General features: G+C 36.7%; 2 protein-coding genes across 5 annotated transcripts; one reads left to right on the top strand and one right to left on the bottom strand.

The window, feature by feature from the left end:
* Positions 1–6,039: 6,039 nt before the first annotated feature.
* LOC143846038 (glycolipid transfer protein 1-like) lies at positions 6,040–10,738 on the bottom strand. Its single transcript, XM_077354445.1, has 7 exons — positions 10,626–10,738; positions 9,977–10,116; positions 8,210–8,265; positions 7,944–8,074; positions 7,433–7,568; positions 7,008–7,142; positions 6,040–6,231 (listed from the first exon to the last, which is right to left on the bottom strand). The coding sequence occupies exons 2-7, from the start codon at positions 10,092–10,094 to the stop codon at positions 6,208–6,210; spliced, it is 600 nt and encodes a 199-aa protein (XP_077210560.1). The 5' UTR covers positions 10,095–10,116; positions 10,626–10,738; the 3' UTR covers positions 6,040–6,207.
* A 2,957-nt stretch (positions 10,739–13,695) lies between these two features.
* Positions 13,696–25,024, top strand: LOC143892249 (glycolipid transfer protein 1-like). 4 transcript variants are annotated; one of them, XM_077396728.1, is made up of 8 exons: positions 13,696–14,082; positions 16,066–16,205; positions 17,023–17,078; positions 20,167–20,193; positions 22,862–22,992; positions 23,140–23,275; positions 24,007–24,138; positions 24,763–25,024. In XM_077396728.1, exons 2-8 carry the CDS (start codon positions 16,088–16,090, stop codon positions 24,796–24,798), a joined length of 636 nt encoding a protein of 211 aa, XP_077252843.1. In that variant the 5' UTR covers positions 13,696–14,082; positions 16,066–16,087; the 3' UTR covers positions 24,799–25,024. The 4 variants fall into 4 exon arrangements, with proteins under 4 accessions (XP_077252843.1, XP_077252844.1, XP_077252841.1 ...); XM_077396726.1 differs by having other exon boundaries at positions 13,699–14,124; XM_077396730.1 differs by lacking the exon at positions 13,696–14,082 and adding an exon at positions 22,127–22,220.
* Positions 25,025–25,774: the final 750 nt, after the last annotated feature.

The following is a 25,774-nucleotide window of genomic DNA, read 5'->3' as shown; positions in this document are numbered from 1 at the left end:
AGACATATTTGAGAAGGTGTAAGGACATAGGATCAAACATCAAACCAACAGTTGTTGTACGTGGCCTTGCATGAATATTGTACTTTGTTGGTCCCCATTCGTTTTGAATATTTTGTTTTGGGGGTTTATCTGGGCATTCTATCTTCTTACCATTATTTCTTATTGGACAATAAACTTGTATTTTTTATATATTACTACTGATAGGTAAATGATATTGATTTTACATTGATAAGATTTAGACTTATAAAGATTTTAGTTTGATAGGTATTTTATGTCGATATATATTTACGTACGTATTATAGGGGTTTTTCGTATTATATGGTGTGTGGTCGTAAAGTCCAGTATTTTCCAATGAGTACACAGTACAGCCTACTTCATAGGATGATCAAAACTGTTCATTTGTTGGGCCACAATGTAAATAGGTTGTCCCCAAAAAAATCATTTCTATAGGATGATCCTGTTAGTGATTTTGGATTTTCAAAATCATGTATTAGTGTTTTGGAAAATATTTTATAAAAAGCGTCTGGGAAAAATAAAATAGTTTTTTGGAAAGATTTGCTTTTACAAAAGAATGTAGAAGTGTAGTTGAAAAGATAGTCCCGTACCGGATGAGAGAAAAGAAAGATAATGGCTTATAAAGCACTACACTTTTCTATTACTTGTTTGATTGCACATTGGGTTGAACCCATGGTTGGACCCGCGGGACGGTGCAACGCACCGTTCGTGCACGCGCGCGCGCGCAGCGTGGGCAATGAGCTATAGGGCGCATAGTGGCGCTTTATTGGCGCTTTTTTAGACGCACTTTGCACTTCTTCACATTGAAAAGACACCGGGTAGTCTACAAAATGTGCAGAATTCGGTCATTTCATATAGAAAAACGAATTGGAAATTCTGATAGACTTTACACTCTCTTCTACACTCCTACAAAATCCCCAAGTATTTCTACATACTGTTTTTCTTTTGTTTACTGTTCTAGATACTGTTTTTCTGCATAAACATTATCTAGAAATTTTTCTAAGGCTTGAAATTTCGGAAGGGCATTTCGGGTTTGATTCCGCTAGTGCTACGCGTCATCAAACATTAGTAAGGCTTCCTTACTAGGCTTCATTGTATCTTTGAGGCAATTCGCGGATCCCCTTTGCACACTACTAGTGGGGGCGAATCTTGTCTTAAGGAAAGTGATATCACGCCTTGAAGCAACAAGTTTCTGTTTTCTATCAACAACAGTACATTCAATTTTTTTCAACAGATCCTACCCCTTTGATCTATAAAGGTTTCCATAATGTCTAGTCCCTCTATAGATCTAAAGGTTAGGATCATAAATGATTTTCGGGGCACAACCTATTTACATTTTTGCCCATAAAATGAACAGTTTTGATCATCCTATGAAGTGGGTTGTACTGTACATTTGAAAAATACTTGACTTTAAGGCCCAAACCATAAAAAGCATCTCCTATTTTTCCTTTGGGTCATCATATGGTATCATTCTCATTGTATTGTGAGAGTATTTCTCAGAGAGAGATTTTAAGAGGGTTAGAGAGAGAGAGAGAGAGAGAGAGTGATTTCCTAGGACATGTTGATGGAAGGGGGTTGTCCACTCTAGTGGTAAACAATAAACCCCCGTCATGCTTTATATAATTCGAAAGTTTATTTCATCTGGCAATTCAAATGAAATGTAAGTGCCTAACCACAGATAGGGGGCCACTTATAAACAGACACATTTCTTTGAACATGAGATTATTTATCCTGGAAAATGAATGTTTTAGGTGCATGAAATTATTTGTGAATTTTACCTATAAATTCCTCATCTTTAGAATATATTATCAAGTAGTCATCAAGAATCATGATTCCGACTTTAACTTTTGGAAGATATTTTCAATTGTTGCCTTATGGGGCCAACAATGCCGCTTGGGCTCGGAGGGTAAGACCAACGAGGGTTTGACCAACCTGGCCCCTACACCGTGATAGTGCTGCTCAATTAAGACTGCTCGTGTTAATATACAATAGATACTAAATCTTTTGTTGACCAAAATGCCCTTGGCATGTGTAACTTAGTGCAGCTTTTTTGTAACCAGCTACAATTGCTATTAAATCCCAACTTTAGTATTGAAGGTTGTTTTTATTTAGAAAAAATGGGGGTAGTATTGAAGGACTCTTTGAAAAAAATTTCAAATAATTAAGTTTTTTGGCCCATTCATAGTTTTCAATGATTAATTGGGAAATATTCTACAACTGGGGTTCCTTGCAAAATATTCCAACTTAGTTTAGGTCTTTTTGGTTTTGTCCAAGGATCCTCTTCCACCTAGTTTAGGGCATATTCGACAAGATTTTCTCATTCTTGCATGAATAATCGGGCGGAAACGGGATAATGAGAATCTTCTGAAGCTGATTAGAGTCGCTTCAGAAAATCTCAATAATTCGCATCATTTAGCTGCAAAATAGAAAAGATATAAACAGGCGGCACGAGCCCAATTGCCAAACTTCATCTTCAAAGATTTTCGGAATTTCTCATTCACCACATGGAAGAATGTGGCTTGAGAATGGTTACTGAATATCACATTTCATTTTCTTCCTCTCTAAGGAGCAACTTCTAGCAGTCACCGCCCTTCTATGGTGCGTCACCACTGACCACCAATGACAAATTAACCATATGAACTGAAAAAACCGTAAATGGGGTATGATATGTTGGCCCTCTCACGTCAATGAAGGTAAAAAGAATCGTCCATGTCGACTTGTGTCTGGATCATCCATTCCATTTTTATTATGAACATATTATCATGAGCAACCGTAGCAGATTCTGCATGATCTGATAAGCATGAGTAGTGCTCTGTTATTCTAATAGTGATATATATATATATATATATATATATATATATATATATATATATAGAATAGAGTTCCTAAGGTGTCACCTCATATAGCTTATATGAGGTGGCGCTCACAAAACATAAGGGGCCCACATTTTTGGGGTGATCCAAACCACTTATTTGAAAGGCCCTTAGATGGATATGGTGCCTACAAAAAATCAGGTCCATAGGATCATCCTAACCCTTCCATTTATGGAGGTTAAAAATAGGCAAATTTATGGAGGTTTATACCCATCCATTTCAACCTCCACAAATGAAAGGGTTAGGATGATCCTATGAAGTTCATTTTTTGGGCACACCCTATCTATGTGAGGGCCTATCAAATGAATGCTTTGGATCATCCAAACAAAGTAGGCCCCTTATGTTTTTAAGCGCCACCTCATATAAGCTATATGAGGTGACACCTTAGGAACTCTATTCTCATATATATATATATATATATATTTATGGGGACACGTTTTCTGAGCGATACCTCAGATAAGTTATCTGAGCAAGAGCTCAAAAAATCATGTGGGCACATATTGTTTAGATTATCCAAATCATTCATTTGATAGGCTCTTACATAGATAGGGTTGCCCAAAAAATCAGCTCCATAGGATCATCCTAACCCTTCGATTTTTGGAGGTTAAAAATTGACAGATTTGTGGAGGTTTATACCCATCCACTCTAACCTCCACAAATCGAACGGATAGGATAATCATGTGGACCAGATTTTTTGTGCACACTCTATCTATCTTTAGACAGTCCAAATGAATGCTTTGGATCATCCAAATAATGTGGGCCCATATGTTTTCTTGAGCTCTTGCTCAGATAACTTATCTGAGGTATCGTGCAGAAAAAATTTTCCCTCTATATATATATATATATATATATATATATATATATATATATATATATATATAGAGAGAGAGAGAGAGAGAGAGAGAGAGAGAGAAAACGGTTCCTACACATGTGTGTAGATAAGTTATCTACACACTAGCTTAAAATACAGTGGGAGCCACATTATTTGGGTGATCCAAACCATTCATGTTTAAGGCCCTCACATAGATAGGGTGTCCACAAAAAATCAGATCCAGAGGATCATCCTAACCATTCGAACTGTGGAGGCAAAAATTGGACTAATTTGTGAAGGTTTAAAGACATCCATTTTACCTCCACAAATCGTAGGGTTGGGATGATCCTATGGATCTGATTTTTTGTAGACACCCTATCTATGTGAGGGCCTTTAAAATGGATGGCTTGGATCACCCAAACAATGTGGGCCCCCACTGTATTTTAAGCTAGTGTGTAGAGAACTCTCTACACATATGTGTAGGAACCGTTTTCTCATATATATATATATATATATATATATATATATATATATATATACACTACTTCTATATAGCAAAAGAGAAAATGAGAGAATTATTTGAATTTCTCCCAAAATTCTAATAGAATTACACATCATTTTTTTTTGACTTTTTTTAACAAAGGCACCCATTCAACCAACATATTTTCAATCATACCCCATCCTTTATGTTTTTTAACAAAGGCACCCATTAAAGCCACATAATTTCAATCATACCCCCTTCTTTATGCTTTTGTAATAAAAAAAAGTAGACAAAGTCAATATAGAGACGTTTTTTTTTTTGCAACATTATGGATTGGGTACATATGTTACATAATACTACGGATTTTTGTGAACATATTACATAATATTACGGATTCAGGACGCCTTTCAAAATATTAACGAATTCTGGGCACCTAAAGAGGCACAACAGATTATAGAAACCTCTATTGATTGGAGGGCTAGGATCAGCCTATGGAAATGATTTTACGGGCACAACCTATTTCTGTTGTGTTCCATCAAAATGGACAGACACTGTTTGTCCACAAATCTGCACATTTTTGCCCTCCACTTTTGGAGGGGTTAGGATGATTCAATGGAGCTGATTTTTGGTACACACCCTATCTATGATAAGGACTTGCAAAAAATCACATGGATCACCACAAAAAAATGTGGGACCCATATGATTGGGCACTCTCTCTCTCTCTCTCTCTCTCTCTATATATATATATATATATATATATTGTAAAAAACGCCGTGGGATGCATGGGCCGACAAAGAACTGTACGGACCACATCATAGGTTGGTCCAAACCGTCTATGTGATAGAACACAACATCAATAGGTTGTGCCCGTAAAATCATTTCCATAGGCTGATCCTAGCCCTCCAATCTATAGAGGTTTCCATAATTAAAAAAGCACAAAAGAGGGGGGTAGGATTGAAATTATGTGCCTTTAATGGGTGCCTTTGTTAAAAAGCATAAAGTAGGGAGTATGATTGAAAATATGTGGGGTGAATAGGTGCCTTCGTTAAAAAAAAGTTATGTGTAATTCTCATAGAATTTTGGGAGAAATTCAAATAATTCTCTCATTTTCTCTTCTGCTATCCAGGTACCCGTTGTCCGTAATTTCCCTCCCAAACTTTACTAAATATCATCCACATTGACGTATTAAATGGACAAAATTCTCTCTCTTTTCTCTTCTGCTATATAGTTGTAGATATATATAGGGGAATGATATCCCCCCCCCCCCCCCCCCCCTCTCTTAACATTATTCGTTAAGTTTTAATGGCAAAGAAAAACATTAAAGGGGGTGAATTTATCCTCATAGAAACTGTTAAAGGCGGGGACTTTATCCGTTTAGAGGGGGGGGGACCACAACTAATAATGCATCATTACCAGTGAGTGGAGTAACTTTTTATTTCTTATGGTTCCAATTCTTTTGGTGTAAACCAGGCATAAAAACTTTACGCCTGTAAAAATTTATTCTATGCCATTTTATGTAGAAAGAAACAGTGCCTAAAAGTTTGATTACTTTTACATCTATATCGCTGAACAGAAGAAATCAACAGTTTGATCACGAGTGCAAACTTTGAAAACTGTGTATAAACAATACATAGCAAAAGAAGGGAAATGATTTTATTGCTACCGTGGTTTGATAAAGATGCGCGGCGCACCTTGTCGTTTAGTACTCAAAGGCCTGAAAGAGCTTTTTGAGAACCGTAACATTCTTCTCACAGCCCTTTAAATACTAAAGGATAAGATGCTTCGTGCATTTTATCAAAACACGGTAGCGTTGAAATCATTTCCCTAAAAGAAATTTCAAGAGATAAACACCATTTACATTGTTTAATACAACAATTATCTTCTTAATATCTACAGTCCAATGTCAAACATTACATGTAGACAAAACAGCCATTCAAAAAAAAAACAAAACAAAGATGTGTAGACAAAACAAAGGGGCAAAGCCTGATTTCAAAGAGAGTCCTCCCTCCCTCACCAAGAAGTTTCTTTTATTTGTCCAGGCCTAAGCTAGCCTGTAACAAAGGAATAAAATGAACATCTTAGTTAGCACTGTAGATTGGCTATTAATATTACCATGTTTTAATAATTGCACAAACTCAGCTTGTATTTTCTTTTCTAGTTGGTATGAGAATTTTTTTTTTGGAAATGGGCACACCATCTCCACCCAAATCCATGCATAGGATGGGGCCTACCATCTTACACCATGTTTTGACAGGATGGGTCCCATCAAGTCGACTCTAACCCGTGCATCGGATGGGCCCTCCAATTTTACCTCACGTTTTGGTGGCGTGGGTCCCATCCACCCAAGCCCATACATAGGGTGAGGCCCATTATTTCACACCATGCATGCCATGGGCCAAGAATGCAAGTACTATATATACGAGCCCTCAACGTTATTTAAAACTTTAGAGATGAAAAGTTTTCTTTAACTATTAAAGATCTTATAAATTTAAATTTCTGTAGCTATTAAATACATTATACAAACATAAGTGTGTGTAAATTTCTCTATATCATATCTCTATCTATACTATATAATGGGAAAAACATGCGTGGTTTCCCAAGGTTATTTAAAACCTTATAAATGTAAATTTCCTCTAACTATTAAATACCTCGTAAACTTAAATTTCTTATTCAATTTTAGTTATCAATATATTTTTTTATCTGTCCTCATTATCGACAGTTTTCTGCATCTGTTTAGATTTTTCAATACAGAGAATTAATATATTGGAATTAGTTAATACCAATAAATTAGAACTGTCTTTATCCCAAAAATGGAACAAGATCTTACCAAGAACTTGTGGTTCTCTTTCAGAATAGGTGAGAAGGATGCACAGAATTTTCCCATGTCCGCATTGATATTGCCACTCCCCCCTCCTATCATCTCCATGAATTTCTTCCTATTTGGAGCAAATTTCATGGCAACCTATAATTTCAACAATATATTTTAGTATAGGGCTATAGGCCACCAAAAAATTTTAAAAAAAAAACTAATTCAATAAATTTTAGGCAATGTTTAAAAGATGTTATAGGGTTTTCTAGTTATTTGTGAAGTATGAGATAGGGCCAGATTTTAAAATCCGTGGAAATGATATGGTCTAATTAAAAATATTAGATACAATATTTAAAAACTCGGACTCGGACAAGAACTCAGTAGAGGCAAAAACAATTGGTTTTGTCCAAAGAATTCAATTCCAAGGGCTTGAGAGGCTTTACAGTGAAACTGGAACTAGCAAGCCAGCCATGCCATTTCTTCAAGGTCTTGTTGTAGGAATCATTGCAAACTTGCAACATGGTCCAATCTGGATGTGACAATAAGTTATGGAACAGTTCCACCAAGAAGTCCATTGCCCTAAGAAATTGTTGCATTCATGATTGCAAGAGAAAGAAGAGAGATAATAGTACAGAATTAAAACATAAATGAGAAGAAAAATTAAGCAAGCATGCTTGACACTTGTGTTTAAAAGCTCGAACTCGGATGAGAACTCTATCAAGGTAAAACCAAGTTGACTCGAGTGGGTCAATAGTTGGCTCACTCTTTTTTTCATAAACTGGGCCAATTAAGTTCAATAATTGGTGTGCAAAGATTTTTCATTAACTCGGCCAGTTAATAGAGATTTGATTGACTCGATGTTGAGTTTGTGTCTTGTTTCCTACCTAAATAGGAAGAGGAGACCTCCTTTCTATTTAAGTTTCAAAAGAGAGCTAGCTTTAGAGTTTGCACTACCTTGTTAACCACAGAAGACCATTGGTACAACTTGCATGAGCTTTGTTTGTTTTAGCTTCAATCTCTGCTCGTACCAAACTGAATAGGAAATTAAATTGTGAAGGGTTGGAAGAATATTTGGACTCCAACCTCTGTGGAACAAAAAAACCGCAGCAACAAATGAAAATTATCTCAATAAAAGAAAATAGAGGCATTTATTCTCCAATAAATCGGAAAAAAATCTACAGCATTCACTTAAATGCATAAGAATATAAATCAATACTTACAGAAATATTTCCCCCCACATCAGCTTTTACAAGGGCCATGGCGGCACCAAACCTATCTGGCAGCATGCATTACAAAAAGACATCAAATTGATACAATATCATGGCCAACAAGATAGTCTCTGCATATGATATGAAGTTTACGCATGCCTTAAACATTAGTAGCATGTTTAATATAAAAGAAAATTAAGAAAATCCAAAAGGCATGGAAGAATGCAAGCATATTAATGTTTATGAACCCATGTGATACGACTTGAATACAAAGTCACTCCTATTTCCAATCTAAATCAACAGGTTTTATATGAAGAAGATTTTGTTTCGGCATGTTCTATTTAATGAGAGACACACACACACACAGAGAGAGGGAGTATTGAGTACTGTGTCACATCAGTACGGATATTATTGGGACCCGGGTAGAACTCACCCTTAAAAGCTAGCCGTTAAGGGGAGGGTGCACATTCATATATAATTAAGCACATCCTCATCCTGTCAATATTCCGATGTGTGATCTTTGCTTTCACATGGAACCCCCAACAGACCATACAACTATTGGAATCTGACGTGGATATCGAGTTTCAGATTCGGAAAACCTCTCAAAGAAATATTTGTGGATTTTCCGAAATATTTTTATCAGTTTTAAATTTTTAATCTTTTATTTATTAATACAGGCTACTGATATGTACGCTACCATGATTTGATAATGACACAAACTCACGTTATCTTTATCTTATATTATTTAATCAGCTTTCAAAAGTCGTTACAATTCCCAAAAAGCTCCCAGCAGCCAATTAAAAGGAAAACACAAGGTGGGTTTGTGTCATTATCAAAACATAAGGAGCCTTAAAATATTATAATAATTAAATATATTTATTAAGTAAATAAAATATTTTATTTCAATATAAAAACTTGTAATTACAAAGTTGCGTTCGTCGTATTAAAAAATAGATAAAAGAGTTCCAGAAGTGTAGCATTGGAATCCGACACATGTCTAACATAGGTACTTCGCCCATTCGGAAGAATCCATGTAAATAAAATACTAATGGGGCTACAACACATTTAGTAGCAGTGACTACAATTTTCTAATTTATAAGTAGAGGTCACTAAAACTGAAACCCCGTTTTGATCTGTCAAAAGAAGCCACATCTTAGAATGCATACATAAATTCTCTCTCTTGAGCCTAAATAAAGATAAAAAAAACTTACAACCCAGTACAGAAAAAGTCTTTGATTTGCTTTTCCCTAAGAATTCAATTAGCAAGTGAAAACATTATTGAGAAAGAACAAAACCCTATAATCAGAACAGGCCAAATGGGTCTTGACTCTAGATTACATAGAGATTAACAATCCATTCAGTTTAGGGCTTGAATTCCCAGGAAATAGAGGATTCACAAGCTAAAGGTCCCATTGTCACAGAATTCAAATGTAAGAACTAAAACTTGCCCTGATGTTTATAATCAAACTAACGAATCATTTAAAGTATACGAAAGCTCCCAGAAATTGAGATAACTTATGAACATGTTTGGATTGCATGATTTTTGTTGGAAAAGTTTGGAAAGGAAAAATATTTAGAAAATTTCCTACTTTTTTTACACACGGAAAAAGTTGACTTGGACCGACCCTATTTAATTTTTACTCTGAGGGACCTTCAATTTATGATAATATCTGTCTAAATTAACTATAATTATACATGTAATGAAAAATTTCCACAAAAAAGGTTTTTCTTGCCTTTGTCCAATTCAATCTTCAATTAGCAACTATGAAGAAAACATACCAATAATGGGCAGCAAAAGCTTGCACACATCGAGAAAAGGTTTGGTCAATATTTCTCCCTTATCAGACTTTACAAGCTTCAATCCTTCCAAAGCAGGGCTGAACACAGTCCCCACCATTTCCAGTCTCAGATCTTTTTGCCTAAGAACAAAATTATTTATCACATCAACTAATAAAAAGCTAGAATTCAAAAGGTTCAATCACGTTGTACACATATTTTTTCCGAGATTTAATATGATGTGTGGCCGTATCAACCCATATTTTTCAAAAGGTACGGTACCGCTGACACCATTGGATGATCCAAACCGTCCATTTGGATCGCCACAGTGTAAATAGGAGGTGCCCCAAAAATGACTTCTATCGGATGATCTTAACCCTCCGATCTATAGAAGTTTCCATAATGTGCAATCCCTCTATACTCTATAGATTGGAGGTTAGGATCGTCCTATGGAAGTGATTTTGGGGGCACCAATCCAAATCAACAGTTTGGATCATCCTATGGTGTGGGACGTACCGTACTTTTTTTTTAAAATACGGGTTTATAACGCCACGCATCTTATAAAATCTCGCTACTTTTTAAAAAATTACTTTTCGCAAACATTATAAAAAAAATATGCAAGGTTTAAAAGATCTTAAAATAGTTCACGCACCTTCAAATACTGTTAAAATTGAATGGAGAAATAAAATAAATCTATGCCAATCGAGTCGATTTCGCCCTCCTTAAAGCTCTACTGGTTTTAGTTACAGAGAAAAGAGACGGAGCTGATTTTATATAATAGAAGGTGGAAAATGCAAGCAATTTTAAAAGTAAAAGACAAAAGGGATTCGAAATGCGTAGAATCTGATTCATATTAAAGATCAAGATTTGAAATGAGACAAGTGGGGAATTTTGACAATGTCACTAACAGAAACAAATATAACGGATATTTTGCCACGCGGTTTTGTTCGAAATACTCTTTATTCCATTCATGTTATGTTTGCCGGCCATGACAGATTTTTCCATGGAATCTAATCAAGTTGAAGAGACGGGTGGTTTAAAAATAAGTAAAATAAAAACCTATTTACATTATTGACGGTTCGGATCATCCTATGATGTGGTCCGTACAGTACTTTTTGAAAAATAAGGGACTATAAGGGCTCACACGATATAAAATCAAATGACGGAAAATTCATTTTTATACAAAAAATTCCTTATATTTAAACACTTCCTAGTGCCTTTTCATTATTTCATCTTTATTTGTTTCTGGATTTGGGGTTTTCAATATTGTTCAGGAGGAGAAAGTAGTTGAGGCTTTGTATCTCCATGTTGACCTAGAAGTCGCATGTTCAATCCCAGCTTACCTACCAAAAAAAAAGGGGGGGAGAAAATAGTTAGCATAATTTTAAAACCTACTTTAGGTATACAAATGCAATGGGGATTTGGTAAAATTATGTATCAATAAAAAGCTTTTATTGGTTTCAGTATACGTTTCGGTCCTCACCGAAACTGAAATTTGGGCCGAAATTACAAAATTTCGGCTGAAATTTGGTAATTGGGACCCAACCAAATTCCAAAATTTTGGATTTCGGACAAAATTTAAAACCATGCTTGTGACACATGCGCAAAAGACAGGAAGTGAACTCGTATCCCCACCAAAATGCAAAATAGCTGTGGAGTTGTCCAAATCGTCAGTCAATTCCACTTTCGTCTTTATCTTCCAAACAAAATCTCGTTTTGAAAGTGTTCTCCAATAATAATTGAGAAAACATCTTTAAAAAACGTGGTTCAAATACTAGGGAAACCTATTTTATAAGCGGCGAGAAGTGGTTCAAATACTGGCAAATGCTTTCCTCCATTTGACTTTTAGGTAAAATGACACAAACTTTGGTTGTAGGGCATCGAGCAGAGTCTCACGATCAGTTCCCATTCAAAACGATCAAAATATACTCTCATATTAAATCAACAAAGTACCTTTATTTCATAAAATGACAAAATTCTCCTATCTCACCAATACTACCAAAATATCCAAATTTCATAAAACAAATTATCTAAACAAACCAAAATACCCTTATCTCATAAAATGTACAACAAGCCCTAATTTTTTTTATAGAAAATGATCGAAATATCTTTATCTTATCGAGATAACCAAAAAACCCTTAGGCTCTGATCACTTGTTTTTCAGGGAAAGAAAAAGAAAAGGTTTTCCGGGAATCTGACGAGGCATTAGGAAAAGAAATCCAGGAAAACTGTGTAGGAAAAGGTTTCCCGCGCCTGTTCACGTGCGGAGGAACTGTGCAGGAAAAGGTTTCCCGAGAAACTGGTTGCCCACCTTTTTTCACCAGTTTTTCGGGAAAAGCAAATCCGACCAAAATAGTGGGATTTGGTTTCCCACACTTGTGAGAAAAGAGACATTTCCACATCATTTTTGGCAATTTCCATGTCATTATTTGACATTTTCCACCTAGGCCTATTACTTTCTCAAGAAAGCAAGCGAACACCAGAATTCTGTTTTGTCAAGGTCTTGTCAAGAAAAAAATAGGCTGTTTTCCAAGGATTTGCTTTCCAGGGAACGCAAGTGAACATAGCTTTATCTCATGAAAAATTAACCAAAATATCCTTGCATCAAATAAGTAAAATACTCTACCTATCTCCTAGAAAATAACCAAAATACTCTCATCTTTCACAGACCCCTATTTCTGTTTGCCGTTTTTTTGAGATAGTGGTATTTTGTTTTTTTTACGGGTCAAAGTATTTTGGTTATATTTTATGAGATGAAGGCATTTTGCCATTTTACATGTGATAATGGTATTTTGGTCAATTTAACGAGAGAGGGTATCCCTTGTGACGTGGATCCCATTGGGTTCTTGAAAGAACTCCTTACATTTAATCATTCGTCTAAATAATTTTATATGAAAATGATAATCAACATCACAAACAAATTGAAGAATTGCTAGGGACCATCGCAGAAGGCATTTTGAGGACCAGCTGTTGCATGAGAGAGCAGCCACGTCAGACGAATAAAATGGACAAGACAAATTCTGAGCCTATATTGCACAAACTCAGCTTTCCTTTTCTTTTCTAATTGGCTTTTGAGAGCTATTTGGGAGATGTAATAATCTTTGATAGCTTTTTAAATAATAAAAGACAAGATGGGTTAGTGTAATTATTAAAACATGGTCGTGCCAGTACCAGTTCCAAAAATTTATTAAAGGAAAAAAATGTTTTATACCAAAAGAAACTTTGTGCACGCCCAAACATGCACTTTGGATCATTTTGAAAGGGGAAATTACTAGAGGCCAACGCAGAAGGCATTTCGCAGACCGGCTGTTGCATGAGAGAGCAGCCACCTCAGATGAATAAATGAATAAGACAAAATCTGGGCTACGTGGCTACTCTATCATGCAACAGCCTGTTCCCGAAATGCCTTCTGAGATGGCCCCTAGCAAATCCCTTGAAAGGACTTCCATAGAAAAAAGAAGCAGTGATATTCGCTCCCTTTTGGTCCTTACACCACCCCCCTCTACTCTATTTATGACAAGGCTTTTTACACCAAGCCGACGTTAGAAGGGAGTGGCGCGGAGAAGTAAAGGGGGTGAAGATGTAATTTCCCGGGAAAAAGGGTTGGCCGACAAAAAGCGAACGTTAGAAATGTCAGTCGGTTTTCCAAATTCAATTTGGCGCGCCTCTTCCTTAATAAATAATAGGTGCGTATTTTAGAACTTCCTCCAATATTTCCGTGGACAACCTCTTAAAATACGCAGTCCGCGCACTATGCACACACAGTCTACGTGCGTATTTTAAGCTCCGTATTTCATTCCTATCTCGCGATTCTCTGCAAACACCCCACGCCTCTCCCTTTCTCTCGCGATTCTCTGCAAACACCCCACGTCTCTCCCTCTCTCTCCCTCTCTCTCTCTCTCTGAGGAATCTTCATCTTTTATGCGAATCGGATTTTCCGAATTTCCATATCCTGATCTCAGATTCATAATCTCTCTTTTCCGTTTCGTGTTTGTTTTCCTTTCTTTCTAACAACGAGATTCCGTAGTTATTTGTGCATTTGCTATCTTTCGTTTCTTTAAAATCGAAGCCTTTGGAGCTCTGGATGTGGTGAAATCGGCTCGATTGGGGTAGAATCTTGATTTCCCGATCGATTTTCACTGTATTTTGAGGTTCGTCAACAGATTTTTCAGCATTTAGTGGCCGTTTTGATACCTTGATTTTATTAATCTAGGATTGTAAAATCCATGCTAAAACCTAGATTTTACAAGATTGAGTGGTAACGCACCTTATTTATGTATTTAAAATCCAGGTTTTAGCATTTAAAATCTAGGTATTATCTTATAAAATCCAGGTTTTAGCATTTAAATTCTAGGTATTATCTTATAAAATCCAGGTTTTGGATTTCACAATCTAAAACCTGGATTTTATAAGCTAAAAGCCTAGATTTTAAATGCTAAAGCCAGGATTTTAAATGCGTAAATAACGTGTGTAAAATTCAGGATTTAGGTTTTATCTTATAAAATCTAAAACTTGATTTTATTAGCATTTAAAATCTAGGATTTTTTCTTATGAAATGCAGATTTTAGCTTGTAAAATTCCGGATTTTACAATCTAAAACCTGGATTTTATAAGCTAAAGCCTAGATTTTACAAGATTGAGTGGTAACACCCCTTATTTATAGATTTAAAATCCTGGCGTTAGCATTTAAAATCTAGGTTTTATCTTATAAAATCCAGAATTTAGCTTGTAAAACTCAGGATTTTACAATCCTGAATTATAAAATCCACGTATCCAAACGGCCAATTATGGATTTTGATCTTCGCATTTTCAAGTTTGTGGTATTTTTTTCACATATTGTGCATTTAGACTTCATGATTTGTGTTCTGTGCGTGTTTTCGGAGGGGAATTTCTGATATAACGGTGTTTGAATGCTGGAAATTGAGGTAACTGGTGGAATAGCCTTTATTTGTGATCTCTTGATTGATTTCCTTTTATCTCAGCTTATGGTTTTTAACTTTGAATAATAGAATTTTAATGTTCATTTCGGCATTAATAGGGTATTACCGTATTAGTGCTGAAAAAGCCTTGATTCCTTCCATTCAATGTAGTTTATGTTGTTTCTGACAGTCTGGAAACTATCTTCTGATCGTTTCGTCCTTTTCTTTTCCTTTCGTATTTCAATTATTTGCTAATTTACTCATCTAATTCGAGTAGGAATTTCTGTACTGCAACTGTTTTCAGTACCGAATTGGCCAAATCTAATTGAATTTAGGTTTTTATCTGATCTTTTAGATCTCTTCATCAATATAAACCAAGTTCAGTATTTTACCTTTAATTTTCTATCTTTTTATCGAGGAGCTTCGGACTTAAACAATAATAGCAAAGGATTTTTCATACCTCAGATGAACAGTAGCTTTTTCTGTTAAAATTGGCTTTTTACGTGAGCTATCAGATTGCTTCATCACTATCGATAGTTCTGTATTCTAACCTTCTTTTCTGTTTTTGAGGTTTTTAGGATTATTAACGTAATCATTTATTTGTAATTCTGTATTTTAACATTCTCTTCTGTTTTGGAGTTGTTTTAGGATTAGCAGCATCCTTTACCTGTTACATCTATCAGATCACTTCATCACTATAGATAGTTCTGTATTTTAACATTCTTTTCTGTTTTGGAGTTGTTTTAAGATATCATTTACTTGTAAATCTGCTTATATTGATTTGTTGTATGAACGTTCGGCTTTCCTTCACTGTTAATGCTCTACGGAACCAGCAACTTAATGGCCTTCTTTCACACTCCAACTGTCTTTAGTTTTCAATTTTTGGTCCAGCAGAAAAATCTAGATTTTGTCAAGAGGTTAGGCTGTGGATTTCTCTAAATCTCAAGGTTAGGCTCTGATAACTGTTTTACTTTTCTGGGAAATTGTTAAATCTGATGGAGGCAGTATCCATTCCCGATCCAACATGGCATTGTATTTTCTCATTCCCATGTACATGTGGACACACCTATTTATTTTCTCTTATGTTTCTTTTGTGTTTGGTTTCACATTTCTGTGCGTCAAAATTCAGGACCTTGGACAAAGTGCTAAGGTTTGCTTGTCATTTACATATAGGCAAAAAGATTTGAGCGCGGAAATGGAGGGGACTGTGTTCACCCCCTCTTTGGAAGGAATGAAGTATGTAAAGTCCGATGAAGGGGAAATGCTTACCAAGCCTTTTCTGGATGTTTGCAAGCTCGTGCTTCCGGTCATAGGTATGGCTGTCTGCTTGTTTGGTATCTCAGCATCTTTCTTCTTTTTTCTTTTTGTAATTTATTTGTCCTTCTCATGACACAAGTTTGATATAGCCTTCAGGACCTTTTTAAGCCTTTCATGTTTATTTGCTGACAAAGGACCTTTAGCTTCTGAATTTGGTAGAAAATTCCCTTTTTTGTTCTTGGAATTTGAAGATTTGAACTGATCGTTTATCTCTATGATATCAAAGTCCATTCTGCTTGTATTGTGCCATTTCTTACTGTTTGACACCTTTTTCTTTCACTTAAACAAACAATCAGTTACTCAGGAATAATCCAATAAATTTTCTGTCAAACCGGAGTTATTTGAGATTTGATTTAGCCTCTTGGCAGATGGTTCAGTGTATGTATTTTATGTGTTGCTACATTAGAAAATATGAGATTTGTGTAAGAATCTGTTTGAAAAATACATCGATATACTCTCTTTTATGAGAAAATCAGAGTGCATTATTTTGTGTCTAATAGCTACTAAAGGTGAGGTAAACTTTTACTAGATCTCATTGGTCCTTTTCTCATTAACTTGAACCATCCATTTTCTCAAAAAAAATGAAAATGCGCTTACCTTTTTTGTAACTTTCCTTTATAAGATATGCTACTATTTAAGACCTGTCACAGTTCTAAACTTCAGGTCATATCCTCTCCCCCTCCCTGAGGTTAATTGCAATATGTTAAAACTAAATGAAAGCATATTTTTCCCATCTCTTTACACTAGACATGATACCGAAATATGTTGTTGCGCATGACATTGATTATTGTCTCTTATGATTTATGCTGCCAGAAAAGTTCGGCACTGCGATGGCACTTGTAACATCTGATGTGGGGGGTAATATTTTGGTAAGGATCATATTATTCGTATGCCTTTCAGAGGTAGATTTTTTTTATTGCTTACATAATAATTGCTTCTTCTTCTTCTTCTATCCAATTATCCTTGCTCTTCCAGACAGGGTTAGAGTTAAAATGCTATTTAGAATTACCTTTGAGCTAGATGCAGGTCAATTTGGAATGACACTTTAAAAAAGGAAAAATCTTGACCAGTTTTACTTTCCACATATTTGCTTCTGTTGATGGTATTTAAGTTCCTAGTTAGATCAATTTTTGTATGGCTTCATTGATAAATATCTGGCTTTTAATTTTCATATGGATCTTTAGTGGAGCCCTCTATTTGGATAATCTAAACCATTTATTTGTTGGTCCTTGTCGTAGGTATGCCATGATAAATATCTGGCTTTTAATTTTCGTATGGATCTTTAGTGGAGCCCTCTATTTGGATAATCTAAACCATTTATTTGTTGGCCCCTGTCGTAGGTAGGCCATGCTCTAAAATCTTCTCCATATGTTGATTCTAATTCTCTGATATATTTGGTGTAAAATGGATGGCTCAGAAAGTTAAAAATCGAAGCGTTAGGAGTTAGGACCATCCTATGGAGAAGATTTTTGGGGCACAGGCTATCTATGGTGAAGACAAAGAAATGAATGGTTTAGATAATCCAAATAGGTTCCCCCCTCTATTTTTTTCCAGTCGATTTCCATGGAAATACATGCTCTCCCCTCCCCCTTCCCCTCTCTCTCTCTCTCTCTCTCTCTCTCTCTCTCTATATATATATATATATATATATATATATATATATATATATATATATAGGGGAAGGGGGATTTTACTGTGCATGATGACTGGGAGTCTGGGACAGTCCCCCCTCTGGAATAAGATCCAGGTGGCATTTTTTTTTCATACGTGGCGAGAATAACTCGAAAGGTCGTTGGAAAGAGTACCTCGGAAGGTGGCAAACGTTGAAATAAAAGCAACGAATAGTGACATACCTTTCTGCATTAACACCCTTCGTCGTGTACAAGAAGGGTGAACTCTTAGTAATGTCCCCAAATACTCTATTGTTCATTTCCTTCCAAATCACCCAAAGCATAGCACACGCCAAAGAATCTTTCCTTTCTCCAGCAATGAGACAACAAGCCAAGTGTCACGGGGAAACAGTTCGGGGACACAATTGGTATTAAAATCCAAACTCGCCGTCTCGTTGCGTCTCGCAAAGTAGTCTCTAATAGAACGTTTGGTGGGCACTCCTAGTTGAGAGGGTTGGTTGGCCAAACTCTATAGGTGGAGTTGGCCCCGTGACCTGCTGACTCCTCCCCCGTTAGGCCTAGCAGGTGTAGGCCGGAACCTTGGTGGTTTGCTTATGGGTTGCAAGACGACTTGCTTGTGCATGTGACGCACACTGCAGGAAATCATACTACAACTCGTGGGCGTGTCCTAAGGGAGCTTTGGGTGCGGACTGCGAGTTATCCACATGGATGCTCCAGTTTCTTTGGTCGAGGATGGCGCCAAAGACAGTGCATGTTGGGTTGAGTTCCCACATTCATTGAGCGTACGGACCGGTGCAGGGGGCTAGCTATACTGTTTACCTTCTGCACTGCGGTACGTCTTGTGGGCAGGCCAATCTCTAGGTCTTTCATGAGTTCGTGCCGGGGCGACCTCAGTTGCCCTCGCGAGGTGTACGCCTGCGGATCACTCCATGGGACATCTTGCTTCTTGGATGACCAAGCCCTGGTGCTTGGCGGATTGGTGCGTGGCATCGTCATGTCTCGTACTCGATGGACTTTGCATTAGGCTCCAAGGCTTGATGTTCGATGTACTCGTGATGCAAGCTGATCATGAGAGTGGGTATCTAGAAGTGCATGTCAAGATCCGAGCTAAGTAGCCTATTGAACAGCTTTGAGATTGTGTGCACATATGAAGCATCAAGGGGTGTTGGCGTGTAGAGCCTTCAGAGCCTTGCACGGTTGAAGGCTTGCCCTAGCATACACACATGTTGGGGTACTGCAGAGGCTATTCCGCTGCTCAAACATTAGGCCCCAGACACAAGACTCTACCAGGCCGGTCAAGCTTAGTGGAAAAACCTAGGACATCCCAGATCTCCTTAGGATACGGCTCCATATCTCCATTGTCATTTTGTACTAGATAAAAATGTGATCTACCGTCTCCCTTGCTTCCACGTATAATGCACAGTGGTCAATAATAATCATCTCTCTATTTTTGAGGTTATCTACCGTGAGGACCTTATTGCGAAGGGCTGTCCAACTGAATGCATAGACCCTCGGAAGAGCAGGGATAGTCTACACCTCGGCTATATGAGCGGTTGGGGGACAAGGCACAATCTCACACGCTCTTTTATTCATCGGATTCACCATGCCGCATATATGTCTCTCTCTCTCTCAAAGATAGAGTATGGGGAGGAAATTTAGGAAGAGTGAAAATCAGCGGGTGGATGAGATAAAATCGGCGGAAATTTGGAAAGTGAATATGGCGAAGTCGATCAAAAGGGGATTCGCCATGTCGCCGATATCTCTCTTCCCAAATTTTCGTGCATCCGTCAATTTCGGACTCGCAATGTTTCCTCTCTATCGATTTCGCTTATCTGCCGATTTTGTCAAGCATATCTTCCCCTCTCCACTCCCAATGTTTCCTCCATAGCCCTCTCCCCGTCCTCTCTCCAGTGCTCTCTCTTTCTCTCTGTCCCGACTTTTCGTCTCTGAATCTCCTCTCTCTTTGTATATCCATATCTCTATCTCTCATCCACTGCTTTCTTTCACAAATCCATTTCACACATTTACTAAAATATCCTATCTTTGATATTTAGTCAGTTTATACATCTGATTTTACACATGATAATTTCGGTTAGATGCAGTCATTTTGTACACCTAATTTTACACATGATAATTTCTGTCAGAGAAAAAGAGAGCTTATACATATAACACCCTTTTTTATGAGTTTTTTTTTTTAATATTGAGTATCGTATTACACATTTACTGGGTCATGACAGTAAGGCAAGAGTATGCTTTTTCTTTTTCCATCATAGATTATTAATCAGGCAATTTTTTGGGTTTTTAATGTTTTATTCCTTATTTTCAGGGGAGTTATTACGACTTCAACATGTTGGTAATCTTCTGAATTCTGTCCCTGTCTTTGTCTTTCTTTTTTTTTTGTCTTCATAGATCTTAATCATGAGGTGGATATGCAGGATTATCATTATACTGTTGAGTACTGTATTACTCATTTACTGGGTCATGAAACTAAGGCAACAAAATGGTTTTTCTTTGTTCATCATAGATATAAAGAATCAGAGTGTCAACCTTTGGTTCCAAAACTAACAGAGCCTGTCCTTTTAAAGAAAAAGAAACGGAAACAAAGTCAATTCTGAGTCTAATATCAATAGCCAAAACCAGTCTTTTGTTTTGTTTGAGTGTCCTCACTCCTAATGGGAGGTTTATGAAAGAACTTTGGGGTCTTCTGCTCGTTGCGAATAAAAAATATCAATCGAGTCCCTCACCAATTCTTAGGCGCCAAAGCAAGGAAGGAGTTATGTGAATTTGGCAGTATTCTGTTTTAGAGGATTTGGTTTGGTTTTTAGGAGGATTTCTTTCCTTGAAGATAGTAAGATATTTGGTTCCTGGAAGTTGTGGCACAACTCATTGTAGAATTCTCTTGATTTCCTTACGGGTGGTCTAGAGAAAAGGTTGAAGGCCTCATTATAAAACAATTTCTGCTCTTTCCATTTAAATGTGTGCATTACTGCATTCTTTTACATTTTTCTCAATCTCTTATTTAGAGTCCAAACTAGCATTAATAGATCTAGCCTTCTTGTGGATTTCAAGCTCAAAGGAATGTATTCAGCTGCTTGATCTTTTGGTAATTCACATGATATTACTCCTTAAATTATAGCTTTTTTACTTTATACTTCTCTAATTAGAAGTAACTACTTCCTTGATGCATGCCATTTTTTCTTCAAGTTTTGAGTAGTGAAATTACTCCAAGATATCTTTCCCTCCAAATAGTCGACCGGTGAGCACCCTAGCATTGTAATGCAAAGCTTTCACCCTTTACTGGGAAGGGGACATACCGTCCAATGTCATCATATTGCAGCTTCGCTTTGGTATGCTCTTGGTATGTGATTGCCATGATTACCCTCTCTTCCAGGTGGGTAGGAGCAACCTTAAATATCACAGGGCTGCAGTTCCATAGTGGCTATTTACTATGTCACCTGACATGGTGCTTGGATCCAAGTCGAGGGTTCTCTGATACATAGAGGCAATTTTCTATGTCACAAATATGTCCGAGATTTTCAAAATATAGTGATTTTATCACAAGTTCGCGACATTTTGATAAAATTACAAAATTACAAAATATTCCTGAGAATTTAAAAAGGGAAATGATATCAGCACAACCATGTTTTGTTATTTGCACTAATGCATCTTGTCTTTTAGTATTTAAAGCAGTGTTTTAAAAAGTGGATGCGGGTCAAATTGCGGCTGGAGAAAATCCTAGTAGACTAGGCACGACGCAGTCGAGTATTGGGTTGATGCGGCTGAGTGCGCGGTTGATGCGGTTGTAATTTGAGAGAGTTAAAGGAGTTTTTATTGATTATGCAGGGCAAAATGCAGAACACGGCCAAGGTAAAAGGGAGTCTACTTGAGGGAGTCCACGATGACGTAGGGGAGTTTTAAAACTATGATTTAAAGAGCTGTCAAAAGGTTATTACAGTTCCCAAAATGCTCTTACAAACCAATTAAAATAGAAACGACAAGCTAGGTCTGTGTAATTATTAAAACATCGTTGTCCTGATATCATTTCCCTTTAAAAAAATATAGCGATAACTTTGATAATATCACGATATTTCTATGAATACTTTTACGATATTTTTTACTTTATATTTTTTCTTAATTTATATATTTTTAAATAATTTTATTTTTATCGTTTTCTCCGATGTAAACCCGAAAAAAATAAAATAAAAAATATATCACGAGATTTTCCTTTGCTGAGAAATTCCCGCGAACAATATTTGTGACTTAGGTGATTTGAGTGGTTTTCTCAGGCATCTGATAGGTTGGAGAGTTCAAAAGTGGAGGTGGATGCCTGATTATCAGTTTCCTTCGAGTAGATACAACAGACTGTCATGCACCGCTGGCGTAAATTAAATTTATACCACCTACTTATTTTTTTACTTTTTATCATTTTAATGCATCTTCTTCATTGTTCATTTAATATTTTCTATTACGCCCCATGCATTGCACGGGTTTTATAACACACACATATAGGGAAATGTTATCGGCTCAGCCATGTTTTTATAATGGGATTTCTTATCGTCCATTGCAGAACGCATTTCGCAGATGGTCTGTTACATCTGACAGCAGCCACAGAGGCTCACTTCTCAGCAGATTTTGTCTTCATTCACGAGGTGGCTGCTGTAATGCAACAGACCATCTGCGAAGGACGCTAGCAAATCCCTTTTATAACTGCACAAATGCAACATATCTTTTCTTTTTAAACTGACTTGTCAGAGCTTTTTGGGAACGGTAATGACCTTTGAGAGCTCTTTAAATAATAGAAGATAAGATGTGTTTGTGCAGAAAAAACCATGGCTGTGCTGATAGCATTTCCCTACACACAGACACGCACGCACGCATATATAAAGATGAATTGAGATTTTCCACCTGTTTTACTTGTAGCTAATCAACATGTCTCTCGTGGCAGTTTTCAGAAATATTTAAATTTTTTATTAAATAGATATTGACATGATTTTCATTTGTTGTGATATTTTCTTGTGCAGAGATTGGAATCCAAATATTCTTCCAATCCTTCCGAATTCAATCTCCTCTACAATATGGTTCGAACAGAGATCGAAGCTAAAACAGCAAAATCTTCTTCGAGTTGTACCAATGGTCTTCTGTGGCTAACAAGGTACTAGATAACGTCAACAACGCATGCCCATGTCTACTTTTCTGTACCAGCTTCTTGTCTTTGTAGTTTGCATGCATATGGTTGTCTTTATACATGCTTACAATTTTAAATTTTATTTCTCAATCACGCTTACTTCAATTTCCACAGGGCTATGGACTTCTTGGTGGAACTGTTTCGCAACTTATTGGCACATCCAGATTGGACCATGTCCCAAGTCTGCACTGATTCCTACAACAAGACCTTGAAGAAATGGCATGGCTGGCTTGCCAGTTCTAGTTTCGCTGTAATGCCTCTCAAGCTATGATTTGAATTTTAAACTCTTTGACCAAATCCATAATTTATCATATGGGCTGATCATAACATAGTGTAATAATTTTGGGGTATACGACTTCATGTTACAGGGAATACTAGCCCTGTTTACTTATCTATAATTATATAACTGTTGTTACTAGAGAAATTATATGATGTACGGCGGAAGTACCGCCCATGATATTTGATCAGACAGCAGCCTCTTAAAGACTGTGCTGCTGTCGGATCAAATATCAAGGGTGGTACCTTGAATACGAGCATGCCCGCTCGGACATCATAAAAATTCTCGTTGTTATTGATAGCTAACCTTATTTATTGATAGTTTCTATCTCGACCCTGACCCATTTGCTTTACTTTTCTTATTTTCTATAATTTTACTGTTTCTGATAAGATATTTAACATTTTGACCATCGTTTCGTGATTGTACTATTTAAATCCCTGCTGACTTTTTTTGAACTAATAGTGTCTTCACTCTAGTTTTTTTCTCTATTCTTGTCAGATACTTTCTGTATGTTACTGAACCTATTGATACCATCATGTGACCTTCAACTAATATTTTGGACTCCCATTGGAACATCCAGAGACTTCTGAGAAAATTCGTGATTATGAATGGCTGAAAACCCATTGACAAGCAATACTTACATTTTCCTGAATTAGCATCTTTCTTTCCTTAGCTTGTTCTGAAATACATTATTGAAATTGCAGGTCGCCATGAAACTTGCTCCAGATAGGAAGAAATTCACAGAGGTGATAGGTGGGGCTCGTGATCTCAATGCAGACATGGAGAAATTCTGCTTGACCTTCTCCCCATTTCTTGAAGAGAACCACAAGTTCTTGGTAAGATCTTTTTGTTCCACTGTTGGGGTTTAGTAATTTGTTCCGAATCTTAAAATACGGTTGAATGTATTTTGAATTTATCACCACTATGTAGAGCTGGTTTATTCTTAAAAAAAAGTAGGGACAAATATGAAAATTATTTAGGTAAATTATAAAGTTAGGATGATGACTATAATATCTTTTGTGACCATCAAAATATAAAAAAGGTAGAACTTCCAGAACACATGACTAAATGTATATATCCCAATTGGGATTTGCTAGGGACCATCGCTGAAGGCATTTCACGGAACGGCTGTTGCGTGAGAGCACAGCCACCTCAGATGAATTAAATGACAAGGACAAAATCTGTGGAAAAGTGAGCCTATGTGGCTGCTCTCTCATTCAACAGCCGTTCTGCGAAATGCCTTCTGCGATGGTCCCTAGCAAATCCCATCCCAATTTAATGGCAATACATAATATTGATTAGTTCATTTTTATATAATATAGGGAAATAATCACTCGGGATGGTGAGGGAGTGTCTCACCCATAGTTTTAAAACTACCTGCATCCGCATCGACTCCTTTTTACCTTGTTGCCCCCACTAAAGGTTTTAGCTAATATGTATTATTTATTGATTGGGTGCAGGCGAGTGTTGGGCTGGACAACCTGAAAGCTTCTTGATGAGATGTCTCTTTCAAATTAAGTGTGTTGCCCTTTTCCTCATTTGTATACATGATCTTGCAATTTTTTAGCATGGACTGTAAGCATTGAGCAGATTAAATAATCAGTTCTCTGCTCTGACTCTTTTTCTTTTATATTACTTTCTTTTTTGTCGAAAAGGTAATGCACATATCATTTCCCCCTCAATTTTCTACTTGCAATTGAATGGCTGTTGTTTTCTCTCTCACACTTGATTTCAAATATTGGGTATAGAAGATTGTAAAATGTACTTAAATTTCTAAGAAAACGTAAGTCATTCCATTTGCCACTCATCTTGCTGGTGTAGCGGCAAGAGAGGTTTCTCATCATCATGGCAATGCTGCACATTGCTGTAGCAAAATAACCTGAAAGTTCACTCCATTTGGGTGCCATTCCAGCATGGAGAAACGAGGGATTTTCCCATGCCACATCAGAATCCCACCACCAATTAGAAATCGATCAGTACAAAAAATCCAATTGTGCTCTGGAAAATTTTGTTTTTGAGACATGTATTGTAATTTGGGTTTTTTTTTTTCTTCATGGGTTTTGTGGTTGATGGTTGATCTTTAGCTCCCTAGGCACAATCTATCCAATGTGGCTAGAAGAAGAAAAGAAAGAAAGAAAGATGACATGGTTCGTTAGAGTTGGGAGTGCGAATACCATTTCCCTTAAATAATAAAATAAATAGTTAATATTGCCACCTTTTTTTATAGTCACCCCACTACTTAATTCTGTCCTAATTCATCTCTCTCTCTCTCTCACACACACACACACACATTTTAATGAGGGGAGAGGATGTTCTAATGGAAAGACAGCAATGGGCAGTTAATTCGATTGACATTAGGTTTGCCATAATTCACATGAAAGCCTTGAACTAATTGGCTGACATGGTATCATGAAATTTGAGTTCCTTTTCTGTTTTTCAATTCATATGCACTGCAACAAGGGATTACTCTAG

Source organism: Tasmannia lanceolata, unplaced genomic scaffold (genome assembly GCF_043159265.1).
Source record: "Tasmannia lanceolata isolate RefF3 unplaced genomic scaffold, GAP_Taslan_0.1 ptg000015l, whole genome shotgun sequence".
NCBI classification, from domain to species: Eukaryota; Viridiplantae; Streptophyta; class Magnoliopsida; order Canellales; family Winteraceae; genus Tasmannia; species Tasmannia lanceolata.
This window is presented reverse-complemented; position numbering and strand designations above follow the sequence as displayed.

Excerpts from the sequence above, each read along its gene's own strand:
- LOC143846038 (XM_077354445.1), bottom strand. The coding sequence starts at position 10,094 with ATGGTGGGGACTGTGTTCAGCCCTGCTTTGGAAGGATTGAAGCTTGTA. Across the intron at positions 8,266-9,976 it reads GCTTTTGCTGCCCATTATTG|ATAGGTTTGGTGCCGCCATG; the intron begins GTATGTTTTCTT and ends GCATGCTGCCAG. Across the intron at positions 8,075-8,209 it reads ATGTGGGGGGAAATATTTCT|AGGTTGGAGTCCAAATATTC; the intron begins GTAAGTATTGAT and ends TTTGTTCCACAG.
- LOC143892249 (XM_077396728.1), top strand. The coding sequence starts at position 16,088 with ATGGAGGGGACTGTGTTCACCCCCTCTTTGGAAGGAATGAAGTATGTA. Across the intron at positions 22,993-23,139 it reads GGTCTTCTGTGGCTAACAAG|GGCTATGGACTTCTTGGTGG; the intron begins GTACTAGATAAC and ends CAATTTCCACAG. Across the intron at positions 24,139-24,762 it reads AAGAGAACCACAAGTTCTTG|GCGAGTGTTGGGCTGGACAA; the intron begins GTAAGATCTTTT and ends GATTGGGTGCAG.